Source organism: Myripristis murdjan, chromosome 11, assembly GCF_902150065.1.
Source record: "Myripristis murdjan chromosome 11, fMyrMur1.1, whole genome shotgun sequence".
Lineage (NCBI taxonomy): Eukaryota > Metazoa > Chordata > Actinopteri > Holocentriformes > Holocentridae > Myripristis > Myripristis murdjan.
Genome location: NC_043990.1, coordinates 5,575,684 through 5,599,791, shown reverse-complemented (window position 1 = coordinate 5,599,791; position 24,108 = coordinate 5,575,684). Strand labels below are relative to the sequence as shown.

General features: G+C 42.7%; 1 protein-coding gene across 1 annotated transcript in view; it reads left to right on the top strand.

Moving 5' to 3' along the window:
- Positions 1-402: 402 nt before the first annotated feature.
- LOC115368291 (chloride channel protein 1-like) overlaps positions 403-24,108 on the top strand; it is a 55,141-nt gene continuing 31,435 nt past the window's right edge. Inside the window, exons 1-12 of the mRNA XM_030064350.1 lie at positions 403-450; positions 6,844-7,147; positions 7,323-7,454; positions 7,636-7,764; positions 8,700-8,833; positions 9,331-9,408; positions 9,682-9,760; positions 11,320-11,445; positions 13,447-13,531; positions 14,134-14,235; positions 15,110-15,194; positions 19,007-19,162. Of these exons, the coding sequence (XP_029920210.1) occupies positions 403-450; positions 6,844-7,147; positions 7,323-7,454; positions 7,636-7,764; positions 8,700-8,833; positions 9,331-9,408; positions 9,682-9,760; positions 11,320-11,445; positions 13,447-13,531; positions 14,134-14,235; positions 15,110-15,194; positions 19,007-19,162 (1,458 nt within the window). The remainder of the gene's footprint in view (positions 451-6,843; positions 7,148-7,322; positions 7,455-7,635; positions 7,765-8,699; positions 8,834-9,330; positions 9,409-9,681; positions 9,761-11,319; positions 11,446-13,446; positions 13,532-14,133; positions 14,236-15,109; positions 15,195-19,006; positions 19,163-24,108) is intronic.

Here is a 24,108-nt window from a genome sequence, read left to right as displayed (position 1 = left end):
AATGCGCTTGACAAACCACAAGATTGCTATTAAACCTTCTTAAGTCTTGTGCAGGACTTTTACACTAAACGCAGATCAACTACGTGACTACATTTACATGCACAAAACAATCTGGTTTTTGCCCTTATTCTGAAAAAGACAATACTCCTACTAAGCTGTTTACATGGCTAATCATTAACATTCCACTAATATTTACATTTCCATAAAGCCAATTTGTTCCACCGTGTGACTGCAGCCTTCCTCTTTCATTCATTCACTGAAACGGTCAGTATTTTTGCGATATTTGCACGTGTCCAAAAACCCGCTGACATCCAAGTCTTTCATAATTCCTAAAAGGAGGTGTCCTTCTCATTCTGACCAGAAATGTGTGGCTTTTCTTCAGTGAATGCATCTGAATGCACAATGCTGGCTGACAGTGAAAAGGCAGCCTTGTGTTTTGTGCAAACGGCGGTAAAAACCCCAGTTGGGACGCATATTCCTAATGCGCTGTACACATGACCAAAGAAAGCTCCTAAAAGCTGAATAATATCCCACATGTCTTAACCGGAGAATGCTACATTTGGGAAAAGGCCGTATTGGGATTATCCAAACAGAATACCGTATTTCCCCATTTAATCGCCCGGGCGTTTAATACGCAAAATCAACTGGGACCCCAGGCGTTTAAAAGAACCAGGCGGCTATTCGCTGCAGGCCTTTATTTATTTTTGCACAGACCTGCACCAGGCCATTATCATGATGACAGTTACTGTCCAACATATTTACAGTCGGTCGATTTAAGATTACGGTACACCCTTTTTTTTTCTAATGTTAGCTAGCGCTCTTATTTTGACAGAAAACAGAAGTGCGGCACAGTTGTTGTGCAGCTAACTGTTTTCTTCTGCAAAAATAAGGTGAATAGCCTTATTTTGGGTTACCTCAGTATAATGCAAATAATCTCCCCGGCGGTTATTCGGGTGGGCGTTTAATACGCAAAATGGGTGCAGACCCCAGGCGTTTATAAGAACCAGGCGGCTATTTGCGGCCAGGCGAATAATTGGGGAAATACGGTATGCTGTACATGACCTGGAATAACAGTGGAAAATGAGAGTGTGTGTGTGTGTGTGTGTGTGTGTGTGTGTAAACGTACAGATTGAGGTGTGATTTGGGATTTTGTCCGCTGAGCAGGTAAACAGTCACTCTTGTGCAACATTGAACAGAAACAGCATCACTCCACTGTTAGGCGCTGTGTGAGAGTGTGTGTGTGTGAGAGTGTGTGTGAGAGTGTGTGTGGTTGTGTGTCGGGCAGTTTCCTCCCTGGCATTCAATTACAGGACATTGTGTGTTCTGCTCCTCACATTTCACTGTGTATTGACTGGTATCCCTGCTCACACAGCATCCACAGAACAGCGTGTATGTGTGTGTGTGTGTGTATGTGTATGTATATGGCCACACACACGTGTATTGTCCATCTGTCTGCATGTGTGTTTGTGTTAAAGCATATGTGTGTGTGTGTGTGTGTGTGTGTGTGTGTGTGTCTCTAAATCCATCCATCCATCAGTCTTTCCGTCCGTGAAGCTGCTAAATCAGGATGTGTTGAAAGGTTGCGGCCCGGCGGTCCGGAGCATCAGCACGAGACAGAACTTACCACCTTGTCACTTGTATTCCTGGAGCGTTGCAGCGTGTTGTTGATGTACCGAGAATATACATCATCCCTCGTCAAACATCCACTGGAACAGGCGACAGTCGTTAGTGTCAGTCAACCATCTATTCCCATGTGGCAGCAATCACTTTAACTCAGTTTTACTAAAAGGCAGGAATAGAAAATACTTGTTTTACTAAATTTTATTTTAATTGATCACATCTACAACAGTGTTCCAGGGTCACTGTAGAGACAAAAAAAAACAAAAAACAAAAAAAAAAAACATTGCATATCTGCGGGGGTAGGGGTGTGTTGGCTGTGCAATTTTAAAAACTCAGAATTTTCAAAATTAAAGTGGTGAATTTACAAGGGGGAAAAAAAGTCAAATTTATGAGAAAAAAAACCCCCTGGAAATTCTGAGACTATAACATCACACATTTACAAGAAAAAAAAAAAAAGTCCATATTTGAGTCCAGAATCACAGTATTATCATCAGCATCTGGACTTTGAGGAGTAATTGGGCCGATTCAGAGGAAATCAGTGTTATTGTCAGGTGATCAAACCTTGCAAAGTGAAGCAATGTGATTGCTTGATAAGAGTATAATATAGATAAGAAAAGTTTTTTTTACAACTTTAATCTTAAAAATCTTGTGTTTTTTCCCTCTCCTCCCAGGGCTGTATAAGATTTTCTCTCCCCATGGTGATATTAGCATGCCATCGTACATCACATGAACAGAAAATCCTGTTTGTCCTCTTTTTCCATGAAGTCATGACGCTGAGAGGATCGTGATCTGAGGGCTCCCAAACTTGACTAACTGTTCAATATTCAGGCAAAATTCACCCAAGAAAAAGATTTAAATACTATCTGGGATAAATTAACTTTTCATTTTCATCATTAAAACTATTTTAGAGGTGACAGTTTTTTGTAAAATGGAAAAATGAATGAATTCACACATGGCGACTATATGTGAATATGGAGGGAGAGATGCCCAGGTGGGACGGTGGCTGGTGCTCAGTGAGGGGCTTAGGGCTCAGGTACCTTCAGAGTTTTTTTTTTTTTTTTTTTTTTTTTGGTTAATTCCTAGCACCAGAGAGGTGGAGGTATGCAGGTGGTATTTTCCTTTCTCCCTGCTGGATGGCAGGATTTCAACCATCACAAGAGGAGGCAGATTTCATGTTACATGCAGACAGGCAGCTGGACCAAAAATCAGGAGCAGAAAACCAAAATATATAATAATAACTGAGGCACACAAACCACAGAGACGAGGAGAAACAGGCATGACAAGCCCAAAGACCCGACACAGACCTGAACGCAAAGCAGCACTTAAATAGACAGCAGACCAGCCAGGTAACAAGACACACCTGGAGAGGGGGGGCAGCATCACCAGACTGACGGGGGAAGACGATTGGCTGAAACTAACAACAGGGAGAGGCAACACGAGGCTAATGAGACTAACGCAGGCCAGGTGTGGAGGTAGAAACAGGCAGGGCGGGGCTACAGGGAGCCATGAGGGACACACAGAGCAGGGCAAAGCAAAAATACCACAACACTGGAAACACTGGGAATAAAAAAAAATCCAACACAAAATCCTAAACACGACAGAAGAAAAAAACCACAAAGTCCAACACACTGTGACAGCACTAAAATACATTCTAAAAGACAATTAAAATTATATTAATTTAAATATTCAGCCATACATGGATGTTTTCATCTTGTTTTCAGTAAAAGTTTTTAAAGAAAAAATTTGAGTTTCTGATACTTTACATGATTGAGCATTTTACATTGTTCCCAATTTACCAACTTCCCTGCTTTAAAATATGTTCAAATATTTATTATTATAAGCAATATTAAGTAATAAAAATGTATTAAAAAAAACAAAAAAAAACTTCATCATGTTTAAGTAATAATTTATGTAATAGAGGGTTAATTGTGAGACTCTCATGCTTGTTGCCACAAAATTGGGATATATGCTATTTATTATTTATGTGAGTATAAAATCTTGTGATATGAAATCTGAGTTAAGTCATGACCTCTGACCTTTAAAACGCATAAAAAGAAGTTAGAAATATTTGCCTTTGTAAAACAATTTACACTGCACTTCTCCGGCTCTACTGAAATATTTGTCAGTCAGGATTTATCGTAAATGTAGTGGAAATATTTACCCACAAGTCAGTGCACCTCCCTGCGTTAAATCTCTTCAGTGTGAAAATCCTCCGGTCCCTGATGGAGGGCGCCGTCTCGCCCTTTGGGACTAAACTGGGACGTCCTGGCACGTGTGTGTCTGTTTGTCATGCCGTGCGTCATTTAAGATTTGGGGGCTCAGTGTGTACTCAGTGTGTGTGTGTGTGTGTGTGCTGTGGGATTTAAGAGTGTGTGTCTCACTGAAGACAGCACCAATATGTTCTCCAACTTGTGTTTTGATATTGCAACTAGAATGTTTATTTGTAAGATTTGTTGTTATTTTATTTTGTCTCCATCTTGCCCTGCACCTCCCATATGTCACCTGTCAATCAAACATTGTGGGCGGGACTGGCCGCACTTTTAAAGTCCCCTTCCACTCAAAAATGTGTCTTTCTTATATTAATGTCCCCTAAAATATCTGACCTTGATTAAACTGACTGGTATCAGTGCATTGTCACTATAAGGGTGTTATCACACTCCCTTTTTTGGTGTTTTTGCTTTTGTTGTTTTGTCTTTAAAAGACCAACTCAAATTGCTGCTTCAGTACTTTAGTGTAGCGTAAGAGAGTTGGTGAAAAAAAAAATCATGGTGAGAAATGGAATATGCCACAGTTTTCATCGGTGTCACTGGACAGGACTTCCTCATCGTGTGAACGGAGCTCTGGTTACGAGCCAGCGGGGGTTATTTGCATATTTATAGATCTGTGCATTTTTAAAGAGGACAAGGTTTAGAGTTACATTTAATACACAAAGGGATTTTTTTTTTTTTTTTTACAGAAAAAAATATAAATATGAAATGTTGATGAACAGGGGCTTTTTAGGGGCTTAGAGGCAGATTATAGGCAATGCAAAGCAATTTTATTTCTACAGCACATTTCATACACGGAGCAGCTCCATGTGCTTTACATAAAAACAAGAAAAGTGAAAACAAACAATTAAAAGAAAATAAGAAAATCCATACAATAAAAAAAAAACAGAAGAAAATAATAACAATTAAAATCATTATAGTTAATAAATAGATTTTTAAAAAAGTGCAGAGAAATAGAAAAGCAGAAAGAAGGAAAAAGCTAGACTAAAATGGAGCATAAAACAGGAGTGCAGCAAAAAATAATGAATTGCTTATAATAATGATAACAAATTAAAACACTAAAATGCCTTGAAAGAGCTTACCCATAAGCACATGAGAAAAGAAATGTTTTTTTTTTTTTTTTAGCCTGGATTTAAAAACATTCACACTTTGTTCCATTTGTGTGCAGCATGAGAGCTGAATGCTGCTTCACCATGTTTACTCTCAACTCACTGACCTGAGTCCATGGATCTCACAGCTCTAATGGGCTTATATTCAATCATCATGTCACCGATGTATTCTGGACTTACACCAGTCAGTGATTTGTAGACCAGTGGCAGAACTTTGAAATCTTTTCCACAGCTGACTGGGAGCCGGTGTAAACACTGTAGAAACCCTTCAATCTGGATATGTTCTTAAGATGATAGAAAGCTGTTTTGGTGATTGATTTGATATGACGACTTTGACATGATTTGATATGACTATACCCGTTTCCTCTTTAGTGAGCTTCTTGATCGTACGCCCATCTTGTCGACTACCGCCGCACCAGTGAGTACGCCGTTATGTCTATGCAGGGAATTCAATGGGAAGGGCCTTGCTGGTGCACATGTCAACATCGTAGTTCAGCTGATGACTCAATGCAGACGCCTCGGAGGAGCTGCAGCCAAACTCACCAGGGTTGCCAAGTCCGCGCTTTTTCCGCCAAATTGGGCTACTTTTTAAGTGCCGCGGGTAATACATTTTGTCCGCGGGCTGGGCTTGGGCAGACCTGTGGCATTCAGATGATGAATAATGCCTATGAATAAAGATTCATATTTTGAATGACTAATTAAATCTGCTGCCACGCGTTTGAGCCCACCAGAGAGATGCTGGCCTTGTTCAATACAGTTCTGTATGACAGGGACCAGGGCGAGGGATCTCAACATGTCTAAAAAGAAACTGGACAACGCTGTAAATAGTTCAAGTTCATGGAGTTTTTTCTTGTTCTTTTTATGTTTATATGGAGACAGCCAGCAGTTTAATAACAGGTGAGCTGAAATGTTTTTTAATTGCCTTTGCCTGGGAAATTGCCTTTTATGTTTATGGTGTTATTTTATAGATATTATAGTGCAATTTGCAATTATAGCGATGCTGTTGGACTTTAAAAGCAACATATATGGATTTTTATGGGCATATTTTGAGTTCTGGTATTGGGCTGATTTTTGGGCCGTTGTTATACCCGGTTGGGCGGATTTGAGTTGCTGTTTGGCTGCTTTTGTCTCACAGACCTGGCAACCCTGAAACTGACAGACACTTTCTCCTTTGTTTTTTGAAGCAAATCTGGGAGAAAACTACAGGAGAGCTGGTTAGTAAGCACATAGAATCGCTTACTTTTCACCTGACATCCCTACATTTTATTGTGTGAGACTCGACGGGGTTTGTGTGAGAAGTTGTGTTTGAGAGTTTGAGAGAGAGAGAGAGCACATTTATTTTACGGCGTTTTTCCTCAAAGCGTCACCATATGCTACACAGAGGGACCGTTGGCAATTTGTGCACCGAGAAACAGGGCGCACATGTCGTGCAGAGGTCTTAGACGGTTTGGGTTAAAAGGAGAGAAGAAAGAAAAAAAAGAAACAGAGGCCATACCCCACTGAGAGAAATCTGTGCTGCAAGACAGAAACAGAGGAAAGAGACAGGCGAATTAATCTCTTCCCCAGATGTCCCGGGCAATTGTCGTGGAGTCTGTCCAGAGGTGATAAATCGAGACGCAGAGCCCATGTTTCCGCTTCCATTAGAGCTGTTTGGGTCAACACGTGGGCCGGGCTATTTTTAAAAAGGACTGTCTCTGCCAGGGTGCCAGCAGAGGATTACTATCACGCTGCAAACTCTCCCTCGCTCAGGAAACACCAATATATGTTTGTATTTCATGAATGAATAATGCACGATTTGTTTTTGATGTGTTCTCGATTGATGCACTAACAGGCGGTTTGATTGACAGCTCTATGGAGAGTACCAAGAGCACCAGGGGGGCTCGGGCCGACGGGAGGCCACCCGCCGGCTGACCGAGAGACAGATCAAGAAGCACGGCAGCCATCCCCACGGCCACGGCAAGAACCGCCACTCGCACGGCCGCCACGGGCACGGCCGCCACGGCCACCACGGTCGCCATGGAGACGGCAGCCACAGCAGGCAGCGGGGCAGGCTTCAGTCCAGCAAGGAGGCCGGGCCTGTGGAGGGGCAGGCAGCTGAACCGGGCCATACGTCCTCTGTAAAGAAAAAACGCTCCTACTCCAAGTGTCGAGGTGAGGAATCATGTGTAAAATACAGAGTTTGGTTCCACTATGTATCAACACAGAACCTCCTGGATGGCTGCCACACCACCTCCTGCAGTAGACAACATTGTGCACCTGTGGGTTTTTTTTATTTTTTTTATTTTTGGAGAATTTATTGTGGGTTGTGGTGTGTTTGTTTCGTCAGACTGCATCGCCCGAGTGCAGCGGTTTCTGGTGACCAAGCTGGGGGAGGACTGGATCTTCCTGGTCCTGCTGGGCATCACCATGGCGCTGGTCAGCTGGACGATGGACTACGCCAGCGCCAAGAGCCTACAAGGTGGGACTACAGGACCCACGATGCAATGCAGCGGCCGGGCCAAATACAGGCGGAGAGGATGCAAAGCTGATCTTTCTCTCTGTTTTCTTTCCCGCTGGCTTCATTTCCCACTTTTCCTGCATCTTTCCATCTCTACTCTGACCCTTTTCTCTCTCCATCCTTCTTCCTCCTCGTCCTCCAGCCTACAAGTGGATCCACGGGGAGCTGAAGGGGAACATCCCCCTGCAGTACCTGGCCTGGGTCGCCTATCCCCTGATGCTCATCCTGTTCTCCTCCCTCTTCTGTCACCTGGTCGCCCCACAAGCCATCGGTCTGCACCCCTTCTCCTCCTCCTCCTCTTCCTCCTCCTCCTCACACTGTTCTCTGCTCACCTCCCCCTCCTCACTTACTTTCAAAGTGTACTCCATCACAGCTCACCTTTAAAACTGTCAGCAGGGATGCTCATGTGCAGGTCCCTCGCAGCACCATGACTGCACACACCGGCATTAATCATGAATTCGGCCCCAGCTGAAAGTTGGAACGTCAGCGAATTTGACAGCCTCTCCAGGGAAGTCATAGATTTGATTTTTTTTTTTTTTTTTTTTTTTTTTTTTTTTTTAGCTGAACAGAACAGGCAGTGCAAGCCAGAACTGTTTCGAAGCTATAAGGCAACATGTGCAAAACAGGAGAAGAATACAATGTTTAAGTCAGAAAGATATCTGTGGAGGCTCTCAGTCGTCCAGGTCAGGGTTATCCACATGGAGCTGAACTGACAGCAACAGGATTTCCTTGTAGATTCTCCAAGAAACTCCTTCAGTTCAGAACAGGAGAGGCTTCTAGGATAAGAAATGAAAATGTTGAAGTCCCGAGAATCTACAAACAAATCCAGTCGCCCTCGACCCCCAACCCACTAAATTATATGGGAACAAAACCCTGAACCTTCAGTCGGGTTCTTTTAGTTCCCTTTAGGTTTACAGTTTGAATGAACCCCAATCTAAAACCAGAATGTGACCTGCAGGCACGTTGCTCCTGGGATTTCTCTCAGTCACTTGTGTTAAACTTTGCCTCCAGAATCCAAATTTGTTTGCGATACAGATGAAGCCCCTGTGAGTGTTTCACCTCTGAGTCGCTCAACTGTAACCAAGAGAGAGGAGGGAGTGACACAATGCCACTCACATAGCACAAATTTCATTTTGCGAGTTGTTGTTCTGTTGCTGGCACACACACACACACTGACACTGACACACACACACACTTCTCTTTCAGGTTCTGGTATCCCGGAGTTAAAGACCATCCTGCGAGGCGTCGTGTTGAAGGAATATTTGACTCTCAAGGCGTTCATCGCCAAAGTCATCGGGCTGACTGCCGGCCTGGGCAGCGGCATGCCCGTGGGGAAGGAGGTGAGAGATTCAGGACAGATGTGCACCATCCAGGTGTCGACTGTACACCTTCACTGCAAAAACTCCAAATCTTACCAAGAATGTTTGTCTTATTTCAAGTCAAAATGTCTTATTTCTAGTCAAAATATCTCATTAAACTTAAAATAAGACATGATCACCTCAGAAGTAACTTGCTTTTAGACAATTTTCACTTGCTATTTCTTAGGTGATCATGTCTTATTTTAAGTGTAATGAGATATTTTGACTAGAAATAAGACATTTTGACTTGAAATAAGACAAATATTCTTGTTAAGAGTTTGAGTTTTTGCAATTTTACCTGTTAGCGATGCAACAAGTCTGTCCTAAAGCCAGATTGCACTGCAAAGTTACTCCTCAACATTTCACAGTCTGTCAGCATGGATTAAATCAGTTCACTAAACATTTGAAGACATGTAATTCACGTTTTCATGTGTTTTTCTGCATTCATTAATTCATTCATTTTCCCACGGTACTCCCAGGGCCCGTTTGTGCACATCGCCAGTATCTGTGCCGCTGTTCTCAGCAGGTTCATGTCCTTCTTTTCAGGAGTTTATCAGGTAAGCAGATGCCGGCAAAAGCACCGATGCTCATTCATTCCTAAAATAGAATAATAGGTTGTATAATGCATGAGGCGCTTCTCATTTACATTTTGTTCCGTTCTTTTTTTTTTTCCCCGTCCTCTCAACCCTGTCCATATACCTCCTGCATGACACAACACCATTTGTTTCTTTTTCTGTCCCCTTCTTCTCTCTCTCTCTCTCTCTCTCTCTCTCTCTCTCTCTCGCTTGCTCTGTGTGTGTGTGTGTGTGTGTGTGTGTGTGTGTCAGTAGAATCCATACTGTTACACAGACATCCTGACAGTGGGCTGTGCGGTCGGGGTGGGCTGCTGCTTCGGTACTCCTCTAGGAGGTAAACAACCTTTTCTCCTCTCTTTACTCACTTTCCTGCATTTTAATAAATAACCTCCTCACTTTAAAACGGCACCAGGCGAGATGTTCACGTTAAAACCAGCCCCTAGGAGGCGCTGCAACAGAGAGGAACAACCCACATGCATTGTGTTTTCAGTCAGCTGTGCAAAAAAAAAAAAAAAAAAATGCAATTCTGTAGCAATTCTCTTCCTCTTTTCTGTCGATACGTATCCTTTATTCACTTCATTGTCATATCATTTTATGACATCTACATTTTGGTGCACTAAATCAGTTTTTAATAAATTGGAATGGGAATTTTGAATTGTTTTGAGTCAGATTTACAACCAGTTTGTTTGTTATTGTTTTCTCTTTGCATGTATTTTGTGCACTTACTCTTCTTATGTGCAATAATAATAATAAACTAAACTAAACTAAACTAATGGTATGGTGAGGTCCTTACCCTTACACCATTCTGTAAGGATTTAACATTTAGGGCCATTTAGGGTCATTTATTGATAAACAGGTGCATTTCATGACATTGAAAATTTGCCAACCAGGTGAACCAGTCCCTTTTCATTTAATAGTTCAGCTAAAATTAGAGAAAGAACATGACAAGGATGCACTTTTTAAAACGGCGGGCACCTCGGGACAGTTCACCCCGGGACAAAGGCAGAGACGGCACATCCTTCATTATGACGGACGTGCTCGCTGTTGCATTGTTATTTATGTAATGATGAACTTATAGCCGGCGATGACCTGATTACTGAGTTCAGATCAGCACCTCTTTACCCTGAGAGGTCTGGTTAGCGCGGCGGATAATCTGTTCCCGCAGAGCCCGAGAACTGCAGCTGCATACAGAGAGCATCTGAGAGGAAACTTCTGTCCCAACAAAAGTGCAGCCACATCAGTGAATACGGCATTTAGTGGCATCTGTCGGCACAGCTACTGTTAAAATGAAATGAAAAACAGTTATGACCTTTATAAAACAAACAAAAAGTAGTTTCCGCTGTTTGAGGTCTGTTTTATGGAGCAGAAAATCTATCACAGCATCAGGTGGAGCTGGGAAATACATTGACATTATATCAATATTTTGATATAAGACGAGATCATCTGGGATTTTGGATATTGTAATATCTTGATATGGCCTGAGTGTTTTCCTGTTTTAAAGGCCACATTACAGTGAAGGAATGCAATTTCCTGAACTTATTAGACTGCTAATCTGCTGTATTAGTTGCCTCTACCAGTCCACACTATCCACACTACTAATTAACTAAGTCAAAAATATCAATATATTTGATTTCGTCCATATCACACTGCCCTAATATCTTGTAGTCTAGTTTGCATTTGTTTTGCTTTTTTTAGTGTAACAGCTGGGTGGGGTTTTAATACATCAGAGCATCTCAAGCATTATCATGTAGTGCTCTAAATTAATTTTGAAATACCATTTCACCCCCAGTTTCTCTCTAACTTTCAGCTGACGTGTCTTTGTTGTGTCCGCGGCTTCACTTTTCCACTTGACCTCTTCTTTCTCTCTGTTTCTGCTCTGTGATCCCCTGCCAGGCGTGCTGTTCAGCATCGAGGTGACATCCACATATTTTGCAGTGAGAAACTACTGGAGAGGCTACTTTGCTGCTACGTTCAGCGCCTTCATCTTCAGAGTGCTGTCCGTCTTCAACAAAGACGCAGGTACGACCGCGAGGGGGAGAAAAACATCATGATCTCACTTAGTTTGATTCTCCAGGAGTATCAGTAGTGTTGCTGCTGGTTAGTAAGACACTGATGATGGTTTCACTGCGTCAGACATGTGCTAGAGGGCGCCCTTTCTTTAGAAAACCACACACTGCCCTGTCTGTTGAGTTGCACCGGCTGAATGGAGGCAGGCCTGCAGCGCACTCCACTAGATGGTGTCCTCCCGCAGTCTGTGACACCGCCGTGTGTTCAAACCCGTCTCGAGTCACACGTCTGTCTTGTAAGATGAGAACAGAGCCATCAAATCTGTCTCATTTTTTTGTTTTTCCCGTGTTCCTGCAGCACAAAGAAGCTGCAAAATAAATACTGCACAAAGGGCTGGCTGGACTAATTCTCAGTCAAAAAACAGTCTCCTGTGTTGGGTGAAGCCTGCCTCAGAAAAATAACTTAATCCAAGTATTCATCACAAGAATATCATCATCTATTACTCCACATTAACCTCCTCTAGTGCCCTCCTTCCTGTGCTTATATGATAAAGATGGAGAATCACAAGTGCATTTATATTCCAAAAAAAAAAAAAAAAAAAAAAAAATGATGTAGAATATGGCTCATCTGTGCAAATAGACATGTGTGGGTGAAAATGTTCAATATATATTTTAAAAGATGTTAATGTTTGTGTACAAATGTTTCTCAGGTGAGTGGTTACACATATTTGTTTGTGCAGCTGCATTTTTTATTTTTTTTATATTTTTCGGGTAAGCATGAGGTGTTTGTTGTGTACGTCTGTGTTGTGTGACATTTGTTTTTGCCTCCTCGTGAGGCTGTCGCCGCTCCACAGTCACACCAAGGCGCTCCCTGTTTGGACTGAGCAATATAAACACACGTATATGGACATGAATAATACTGTTGTTGTTCCAGAGCATCAGCTTTCTTTAACTTTGACATGTGGCAGATGCCCCAGAGCAACCCAGAGTCCTTTGCTGCTGGCCACAGAGCTGCTTCACTGGAGCAGCTGGGGGGTTCACTGCCTTGCTCATGGGTTCCTTGGCTGGCAGTAGATGTTAAGAAGGAGGAAAGCACGTCATTCACTCTCCTCACTCAGATTTGACCAAAGCAGCGACAAACTCCTCTCTCTAACCTGTAGCCTTCCACCAGAAGCAAAGTTATATGTCTGCAGTAGCACAGGCTGCAGTTTCACATGAAAAAACAAACAAACAAACAAACAAAAAAACCTTATTTAAGGCTAGGTTTAGGCAACAAATCCACTTGGGTAACGTTAGAGAAAGGTTTAGGTGTAAAAACAATGTGGTTAAGGTTAGAAAATATTTGGTTCAGGCAACAAAACTACTTGAAAAAAGTTTAGGGAAAGGTTAGGTTTGACCACAAAAAAAAACATTTGGTTAGGTTAGGGAAAAGTTATGTTAAAGACCCCATGAATTGGACTCTTACTTTCTTGATTTGATGTATTTCCTGTTGAAACAGGATGTTTGGGTGGGCCATAGTGCAGGGAAGCATCATTAACAATGCACCACCAACAGGACAGGCATAACCTTAACTGTAAGCCTCTTTGTGAAGGTTTTATTGGCTGAAATTTGAAGTTACAGCCACTAGTGCAGGATGATGCCACTAGTTAACATTCTCTGTTTTAGAGGAAGGAGAAGTCATGTGAGGTCATTTCATGAGGACTTTAAGACAACAAAACCCTCTTGGTTAAAGCTAGGGAGGCTTGGGTTTGGCCATAAAAACACTTGTTAGGTTGAGGCAACAAACCCAGTAGGTTCAGGTTAGGGGAAGGTTGGGGTTAGACATAAAAAACACCTGGTTAGGGTTGGGGAAAGGTTAGGTTTAGGCACCAAAACCAGGAAAAGGGTCCTGCAGACACGTGCCATTCAAACTGTATGCCTCAGATCATTTTTGCAGTAAATTGATGACATGAATTGATCCTCACTGTCTTTTTTTAAATGATCTTTTCCCCTCCTCGTTTCCTCTCCACTCCAGTGACCATCACTGCTCTGTTCAGGACAAAATTTCGTATGGATTTCCCCTTCGACCTGCAGGAGCTGCCGGCATTCGCCATCATCGGGTGAGAAACAGGAAAGCTGTGATATAGACAGTGTGTGTGTGTGTGTGTGTGTGTGTGTGTTCTCATGTCTGCACATGCATGAATTTGTGTGCATTTGGGAAACGTGCAGGCGTTTCACTGTGGATACAAAGCAGTCTTTGGAGGTTAACAAATTAAACTTATAACTTATAAATGTTGCATTTGAGAGATAAAAAAAAAAAAAAAAATTACTACAAAACAAAATAGGTGGCTACCATCAGTTGTAATTAATTGCAGTATTGTAACACAAAATCTGGTGTCATATCTTAGATTCATGGAATAAAAAGCTTAAATCCAAAAAGATATCCTCCCTTTGGAAAATATTTAATGACGCATTTAGGTACCATAAGATGTGTACGAAGAGTTAGTACTTTCAGGAGGATGTATATTTTTAAAATATTGAGCAGGAAATATCAGGTTGGGTTTTTGCTGGACTGATTATAGAGCAGAGTGTTTAGTGTTCTCTGGTGTGGTGTGGTTTGTCGCTGTGTTCGGCCTGCAGCGTGGAGCCCCGGGCGTAAAAGGCCGATATGAATAAATAAACGGCTTAACTCGACTGAAGTGGCGCTGATTCTGTCGTGCAGGATCTCCTGCGGCTTCCTGGGAGCGTTCTTCGTCTACCTCAACAGGCAGGTGGTGCTGTTCATGAGGCGGCCCAACGCCATGACCCGCTTCCTCACCAGGCAGTGAGTGTGTGTCCCAGTGTGTGTGTGTGTAAAAGCAAAAAATCTGGAATGGCAGTGCTTCTTTAGTTTGGTTTGTTTAATCTGGTAAGAGCAACACCAAATCACAATCTCAGACTACAGGAGTTTTGGGTTGATTTAATCCTGATTCAACCTTCCCAACAATGGGAGGAGAAATCTGGTGTGGGACCTCGGTGTGTACCGATGTTCAGCTCAGATTATCCGGTAATCTGAGCGGTTTACAGGTCCAATCTCACGCCTCCTGTGATAATATCCAAACATCTTTGATATTTAGGATTTAAAGTCCGGATAATTACATCACTGCTTTCTGAGCGGGACCATAAATATTTGATATTTGGGATCAGAGAGAGGAACGTCTTTGAAGATTCCCCTGATGTGTGTGATGCAACCCGCTCCAAAAAATGGGTTTGGATTTTAAAACCCCTGTAGTCTCATCTAGGCATTATTTTCCACTTTTAATCTGAATATGACAATATTCTGAATTTGATACAGGTATAAACAGTATTCTCCGCTTGTATATTCCTAGTAAGGCCTTTTTTCCGAATGCTTAAACATTTCGGAAGATTTGGATACCGACCGGTTAAAGGAATGAAAGAGGGAGTTTCTGCACGGCTGCATGTAAACAGGAATATTAGTGCAATATTCATTTCATCATGGGAATTTCATGGGAATATTGCCCTTTTCAGAATAAGGACAAAAACCGGAATATTTTGTGCACTCTCTGTTCTCCTTCAGCATGATCGGTGAACGGATATGTGTTTGTTCGCAGGACGATGTGCATCAGTTTTGAGGTGTTTTATTCTTTCAGTTCATTTGATCCGCTGACACTCGCTGCTCGTTCCTCTCCCCCCTGCAGTCGGCTGATCTTCCCCGCTGTGGTGACCCTGGTCATCGCCACGCTGACCTTCCCACCCGGGTTCGGACAGTTCATGGCAGGAGAGGTCAGAGTTCAAACCCTGTAACTGCTTTTTTATTATTATTATCATAATTATTATTATTATTATTATTATTATTATTATTATTATCATTATCATTATTATTATTATTATTGTGATAAGTGAGATATGGAGCCAGCATCCAGCAAGTCATTGTTCTGCAAGTCACAAGTACATAAGTACACCAGTCACATGCATTTAGGTGGAATGCTAATTAAAAATCAATATAAAGATGATTGAACAATTAGAATTACACAACTCAAGTGAGATGGAACAGGATTATTTAGTCATTATTAAGCAGATATTAAGGGGTAAATTATTCCAGTCTTTTATTTCTCTGTAGATGTAAATGTAAATTTTTCTAAAGTGTTAGTCCTCAGGCTGTGTAGCACTTTTTTTTTTTTTTTTTTTTTTTTGAAACTTATTTCATTTTTTCCCCACAAAATTTCAAAGACAAATACTCTACTTTTGACTGCTACATTTCCATGAAGTTTGTTGTTACTCATTCATTTTCAGCAGAGCTTTGAAGTCAGCTTGATTTATTTTTATTGTTTTTTGGTCTTTTCTTAAATGTGATTGGCTGCACGCTGTGTTCCTCACAGGAGACAAACCAATCACAACACCCGCTCGCACCTGGGCTCGACGATAAAAGCAGAAATGCGTCACCCGGCTCTGTCAAGCAAGCGCAAGAAGGGCGTCCGCTTTCAAAATAAAAGCGCATTCGTTCCATTTTGTTAACAAAGCGCAAACCCGGCGGGGGTTCAGTACATTTGGCTCTACAAGCAAGTCAGAGTCACCAGGTTCTGTAAATGCATTGGGAAAACAAAACAGCAATAAGTTAATATTAAAAAGAAAAAGTACTTTTGAATACTTACATGTTTTTTAAAGAAAGTAGTCGAGCACTTTAACTCAACTAAAACTCACTGGGAAGCTTTCACCTGTAGAGGAGGAATATTTGACTCAAGTCGTGGGGTTGTGTGTGTTTTGTCCACCTCTGAATCCGTGCAATGTGTTCAGTCAGTGAGCGGTGTGTGTGTGTGTGTGTGTGTGTGTGTGTGTGTGTGTAAATGTAAAGGTGGTGTGCGGGCTGTAAAAGAGAAATGGGCTGAAAGCTTCAAGGCTATCAGGCGGCGTGCAGACAGCCATACATCAACAGAGCTCTCCACTCAGCCACCCAGAGCGACGAGTTCATCCTCTGTTCAAAATAGGCCACAGTGTGAACCGCCTGTGTGTGTGTGTGTGTGTGTGCTAAATATACCCATACATGTTACATATGTGTTAATCTGCGTACACGTGTGTCAGCTAGAAACACCTGGTTGTTTCTTTTCTTGTCCTCAGTGTAAATGCACAGCTCTTGGTGTGTGTGTGTGTGTGTGTGTGTGTGTGAGTGAGGGTGTGAAAGAGCTCGTGTGTTATCCAGCAGCATCTGAATATGTGTGAGATCCCTTTTGTGGCCTTAATGTAAAACGTCTAGCGCCTCCCTGAACAAACTCACAGCGTCGATTTAAGGCGGCGCAGGAGCTTTTTTCTAAATTTGTGTCATTGCAGCAGAAGCCGACGTGTGTGACGGTGACCGTGCACGTCGTTTAGCACCATCTTCAGGTAAAAAAAAAAATGAGAAAAAAGAAAAAAAAACTGCATTTTATTAAAGGAATACTCCAAAACAAAACAAGATGATACCATTTTCACCTCTATATGCCCAGCGGTTCAGTTCCTGTGGTTAGCATTTCGTATTAGCTTAGCATAAACACTTGAAGTCTATGGGAGCTGTTAGCCTGTGAACTTCAAGTGTTTGAAATGCTCCCCTTTGGAACTGAAAAAGGAGATTTCACCCAAAACGTTGAGTATTCCTTTAAATATGAAATTATGCAGCTGGATTTGAGCAGATTTCATCAAGAAACTCTCAATACTTGCTCCTCACTATCAGCTCAGGAGAGGGGGAGTAGAAAAGAAAAGAAAAGAAAAGAAAAGAAAAGAAAAGAAAAACAGATCTTGGCGGCGTGCTGCGATCTGATTGGCTGGAGTGGATGAGTCAGCGCTGACTCATGCTGAGCCTGAGTCATGACACATGGCTTCCTTCACTGTCCTCTCATCTTTTCTTCCTCTCCTCCTCCCTCTCTTTGTCCCTTTCTTCTCTCCTTTTTCCTCCTTTTCTCTTCCTCTCCACTCCTCCCGTGACCTTCCCAACTTTCTCCTCCTCCATCCTCCCCTTCTTTCTCACCTCATCTCCCGTCTTCTTACCATCTTTCTCTTCCTCTTCTTCCTCTTCCTTTCTTTCTAGTGCTCGCTTCCCCATCTCTCCCTTTCCTCCTCCACACCTCCTTCCTCCGTCTCTCCCTTTCTCCTATTTTCCATTCATCCTTTCTCATCCTTTCTTCCATCTCTCTCTCTGTTTCCTTTTATTCACTTCTGTGCACTCCTCTCATGACCTTCCCAACTTTCTCCTCCTCCCTCGCTCTCTCTCTCCTCCACCATCCTTCTCCTTTCTCCCTTCATCACCCGTCTTCTTACCATCTTTTTCTCTCTTCCTCCACTTCCTTTCTTTCAAGCTCACTTCCTCATCCCCTCTTCATCTCCTTTTATTCACCTCTATCCACTCCTCCTCCACCATCCTTCTCTCCTTTCTCACCTCATCTCTCGTCTTCTACTCTTATTCTTCTTCTTTTTGGCTCTTCCTCCTCTTCCTTTCTTTCTCTTTTGCCGCCCCCCCCTTCCTCCTCCAAACCTCCTTCCTTTCTTTCCATTCATCCTTCATCACCTTTTCTTCCTTCTTTCTCTCTCCATCTCCTTTTAATGCCCCTCTGTCTACTCGTCTCGTGACCTTCCCAATTTTCTCCTCCTCCCTCGCTCTCTCTCCTCCATCCGTCTCTCCTTTCTCCCTTTATCACCCATCTTCTTACCATCTTTTTCTCTTCCTCCTCTTCCTTTCTCTCTCGTGCTCGCTTCTCCATCCTTCCCTTTCTTCCTCCACACCTCCTTCCTCCCTGTCTCCTCTTCCTCCCACTTTCCATTCTTCTTTTCTCATCCTTTCTTCCTTCTCTCTCCCTCCTTTTAATTCACTTCTGTCTACTCCTCTCGTGACCTTCCCAACTTTCTCCTCCTCTTTCACTCTCTCGTCCACCATCCTCTCCTCCTTTCTCACCTCATCTCTCGTCTCCTACTCTTCTTCTTCTCCTCCTCCTCTTCCTTTCCTCCTCCACACCTCCGTCTCTCCTTTCTCACCTCATCTCCCATCTTCTACCATCTTTTTCCCTCTTCCTCCCCTTCTTCCTTTCTTTCAAGCTCACTTCCCCATCCCCCTTTCCTCCTCCACACCTCCTCTCACTGTCCATCTCCTCCTCCTTCCCTTCCTTCCTTCCTGTTTCCCACTTTCCATTCATCCGTTCTCATCCTTTCCTCCTTCTCTCTCCATCTCCTTCTATCCACTCCTTCCGTGACCTCCCCAACTTTCTTCTCCTCTCTTCCTCCGTCGCTCTCTCTCACCTCCACCATCCTTCTTCTCCTCTCTCCCTTCATCTGCACCGTCCCTCCCGTCTTCTACTCTTCTTACATCTTCTTCTCTCTCTCTTTCACTCGCTTCCCCATCCCTCCCTTTCCTCCTCCACTCCTCCTCTCACCGTCCCATCTCCTCTTCCTCCTTTTCCTCCCTCCGTCTCCCCCCTTTCTCCTGCCTTCAATTCATCCTTCATCATCCTTTCCTCCCTCTCTCTCCTCTTCCTCACCTTACCTCCTTATTTCTCTCACTCTTGCTCTCCTCCTCTCCCTCTCTTCCCTTCATCTTTTCTCCTCCTTCTCCTCTCCTCCCTCCATGGCCCCAGCTGATGCCCCGGGAGTGCATCAACTCTCTGTTTGATAACTTCACCTGGACGAAGGTGTGGGGCTCCGCCCCCCCGGCCGGCCTGGGCCGCTCCGCCGCCTGGCTCCACCCCGACGTCAGCGTCTTCGTCATCCTGCTGCTCTTCTTCCTCATGAAGGTCCGTGGGGCGGCTCCCAGCATGCATGCATGAGGCCTGTGTGTGTGTGTGTGTGTGTGTGTGTGTGTGTGTGTGTGTGTTTGACGTCAGCATCGTCGTCATCACCCTCCTCTTCTTCATTATGAACATTTGAGTCAGGTCACCAAGTGTGTGTGTTGGTGACAGGGGCATCTGTTTTATCTGTGTGTGTGTGTGGGTGTGTGTGTGTGTGTGTGTGTGTGTGTTGTCCTCCTCCTCTTCTTCCTTTCCAAGGTCAACACCACTGGCAGGCGGCCAGGAGCTCTAGATTTCTTGTTTTCTTTAAAGTTAAAGCAGCCTCTCTCTCTCTCTCTCTCTCTCTCTCACACACACACACACACACACACACACACACACAGCCAACAATTACCATACACACTTTCTTGTCCCTTGTTTACTGGCATTTTTTTAAGTGCAGAGATTTAAAAAAAAAAAAAAAAAAAAAAAGCGGTCTAGGTGCTGGGTCGAGTGTGAATCAGCAGAAAGACGGTGAAACTGTCGCACACACACACACACACACACACACACAAACTCCAGCTGTACACCTCCAGAGCAGCTCCATCAGCTCCACAGGTGAGTCATCTGAAGCTGAATGCCAGGTTAGTCGTGTGTTTCACCGTTAAAAAAGCTCCGATAATCACCACTTTCAGATGTGACTTTTCTAAGAAGCACGAGGCAAATAAACGAGGCCAAGGAGTCGCTGCTTAAAGTGCAGGAACATCGGTCGCCTCCTCCCTGAACTGAGGAGAAAACTGAAGGAGAATCTGACGTGGTGAGTCTGAAAAGTCACGGCGTTTTATTTGCACCACCGGAGACGGACAGCAGGAGCAGAAAACCTGGAGAAAAACCAAATACGACGGTGTAATACGTCGCATTTCATCCTTTTTTTCTCCATCCAGACGGGTTTAAATGGGAGGAAGCCAAATCTTAAGTTTGATTCGGTGGTAAATTGTAGATTTTCACTCACTCACCCTCATTCCTCAAATAGGTCGAGGCGTTCCTTCATGAAGACACGTCCTGCATCCTCCCAAAAACACCAACACAGCTCAGGATGCAGCACAAGGAGCGCTGAGGCCGTTCTCGAGCACTAAACCCCAAATCCATTCGAAAAATGTGAACGTGAGCCAAATAAACAGGTGAGATGTGAGGATTTTGTCCTCCTTGACCTGAAAATTTTCTCACTTTTTGAATGCACACTCCTCATTATTAGATATTTTATACAGTTGTCCCTCGCTATAACGCGGTTCACCTTTCGCGGCCTCGCAGTTTCGTGGATTTTTTTTGTGCAATTTTGCATGCTTTTTTTGTAGACTGTAGACTGTAGACCATTGTCAATCAATCTCCTCCGTGCCGTGTCTCCTGTACAGTACAGAATGCGTTCATTCTATAATACTGGACTTATTTTTCTACGAAGGTTTGAACTTTGAGAGTTTAAACGAGAGAAAAGTGAGAAAATGTTAATGCCTGTCTGAGAAAAGTGTATAAAGTGTGTAGTGAGGGGTTTTACAGCCTTAAAACATCTAGAATAATTGTAAAAAAATAAAGCTGACTACTTCGCGGATTTCGCCTATTGCGGATTATTTTTAGAACGTAACTGTAGGGTACGAGGGACCACTGTATATGCGATCTTAAAAAATAGTATTCCTGTTTCAAATTAAACTCATGATTGTTGAAAGATGGTAAATACATGGATGGTCATATTTTCATGGCTCATTTGCTACCAAGCAGCGTTTTTCTCTGCTAACAGAAGCTGAGGAATGAGGGAAGTGTGTGAACTGAAGCCGCTCCTTCAGGAAAAACACAGCCCTCCTCCATACTGGCTGCTTTATCTTCCTATATTGTCAGTTCCGTTATCCTCTGCACCCTTTGTGCAGAGTGTGTGTGTTCCATGTGTGAAAAGCGCAGGCAGACAGTGTCTGTTCTCTAAATACTCCGAGTGCCGGCTCGCCTCCCCGCCCACGCTCTGCTGCCGGTGTCACTCTGTGAAAAAAAAAAAAAAAAACACAATGCCGAGCCGCCGTTACCTTCTGCTTTTCTCTGCACTTCCTCCAGGACGAGTGCAGGAGGCAGCGGTGTGTGTGTGTGTGTGTGTGTACAAGTGCAAGAACATTCGGTCTAAATGAGCATCAAATATGACAGAAAATACAGTTTGGCTGCTCTTACTCGGCTGTGCTTGTCAAAATCTGACACGTCGGATTGAGACATTGCTCGAATTTGTCCAAATAAATAGTGGAGGGCATGGGAGAATATTTTTGCAATATTTTTTTTTTTTTTTTCCAGTTTTCAGCTCTATTTTTTTTTTTTTCGTGCTTTGCAGAAGACTTAGCCAAGTGATGCAAAAGATCGGAGAGGTTATTGTAATTCTGCCAGCGTGCAGCATATATATAAAAAATACTCTATAAGATGGAGTCAGGTCCAGCACAGAGCCGGTCTTCATGGTGTTTTTGCACGTCACAGTTTCAGTCAGACACTTTGAATTGAAGTGGCTGAACTGTGTGGAAATCATCCTCAGGTGGACGTCGCCTCCATTCTTGCAGATTTCTATGGGGGGGGAGGGGGTTCATATTCGTAAGTGCAGCAGAGTATAAGTTAGAGTTAATATGTGGCATTGATGATTCCACTTGCCATACCCCTCACACTGCTTTATTTTATTGATTACTTTTATGGAAGTCAATTGTCCTACGGTCTTTAAATGCAACGCCCCCTGCAGACTGGGGTCGTGCACCCCAGAGCAGCAACAGTTCTGCTGCTCTGTCTCCCTGGTAGGTGCACATGTTGTGAGCTCTGTAGCTAGCTAGCATTATTTACTTTATGTTTATATCAAAAAGTTTTTTTTTTTATGTTTTCCTTTGTAAGAATTCAGCTTCCGATTAGTTTTTATACTTTTTATAAAAGTGACTGTGTTAAGTCCACTGTTTATGCCGCGATTAGCGTGATACAAGTGTTAGCTAAGTTGTACTATTTTTTTTTTATGTTATATTCTCAGTGTAAGAGTTCATGTGTGTCATGAGAGCCAGCCTGACGGTAAAACACACATTCTTCTGCCAGGTACGGGTTTTATTATTTTAACTGATTATTATTATTATTATTATTATTTAATGTTACATATCCAATCCAATCTAATCCACTTTATTTATATAGCACAATTTTAACAAACACAAGGTTTTCCAAAGTGCTGCACAGCAAGATAAAACACCACAAGATAACACAACAAAAGCAGAATAAAAAGGTAAAAAACACAGTAGGATAACACGATAAAATAAGATAAGATCAATTAAAATAAAATCAGATAAAGTAAAATAATAATAGTAATAATAATAATAATAAAATAATAAAACAAAATAGGATAGAATAAATAAAATATATAAAAATATTAAAATAAAATAATAAAATAAAATAATAATACAATTATAATTTTAATGAAATAATTATAATGAAATGCAACTGTTTTGCTGCGCTGTCTCCCTGTGTGAGAGTGCATGTGTGTCATGAGAGCCAGACTGACGGTAAAACACACATTCTTCTGCCAGATGCTGAATAAACGGCGATTGCCAGCAGTGAAACGGCTTCTCCAGTAATTATACACAACGCAACGAGCAAGTACACAACCGCTACAAGAGCAAAGTCAAAACTACGATGTCGGGTAACATTGAGAAGACATACCATCCATGGGTCTTTATCATCATTTTCTCATGTTAGGTAATATACACGACTCACAAAAAGTTAGGGATATTCAGCTTTCGGGTGAAATTTCAGGATGAACCTAAAATGCATTATGACCTTTACAGGTGAACTTAATGTGACCTTCTGTAAACTTTTGAATGCACATGTCCAACTGTTCAATGTTTCAGTACTTTTTGCACAAGTTGCTGTTCTCTAACAAGGAGTTTAACGGCAAAATTCACATCAGGTGTTTGATGCTCCAGCTCATCGAGGTCGTATCATTAGGGAACGGCTGCTGGAGACTGGGGTACCTCAAATGGAGTGGCCTGCACTTTCTCCAGACCTGAATCCCATAGAAAACCTATGGGATCAGCTGAGTGGCCGTGTAGAGGCTCGGAGCTCTGTACCCCAGAACCTCAATGTCCTGAGGGCCGCCCTTCAAGAAGAGTGGGATGCCATGCCTCAGCAGACAATAAGTCGACTTGTGAACAGCATGAGACGTCGTCGTCAAGCTGTAATTGATGCTCAAGGGCACATGACAAGTTATTGACACTGACATTTTTTGTTGTGGTATACCCACCACTGTTGTTGGCTTTTGTTTCAAGAAATTGCTTGAGATGAGGAAATCACCAGTGCATGCTTCTACTTAAATGCCCAACTTTCATGATATAATATCACTGTAGCGTGAACTTTTTACATTTTCCATAAATTTCACCCAAAAGCCAAATATCCCTAACTTTTTGTGAGTAGTGTATAATCTGGCTCTCAGTCTTTGATCACATCGTTTCTCCCGGCCCGTCATCGGTGCTGATGGGCTCGGTTGGTTTTGAAACAGAAAAATCACAGTGGAGCTGACCTGCAGAATCGCTCGAAGCTCTTCAAAGTGAACAAGTGAGTCATGAGTCTGGGAGCAGAGCCGTCCTCGTTATTTTTCCCCTCCCTGCGACGGCGCTTCATCTGCGTTGACGTGCCAGCCATGTTTTCTGATGAGTGTGTGTGCTACATTAACTCTAACTGAATGAATGAACTGCATTATTATCACAGAAACACATTGATTTGATTGATTTATTTCAATGAGGAAAACTAAGCCACAAGGTTGCACCGCCTCTCGTACAATGAACAATTTATTTTAATCGATTTTCAACAGGTTATACTCATTTATTTTACTCAGTTCTGTGTAGTTTTTACCTGGAGAGCCTCAGAGCTGCAAGAAGAGGGGAAAAAATTCGACCAGCTGCATAAAAGTAGAGATCAGCTTCTGTGGT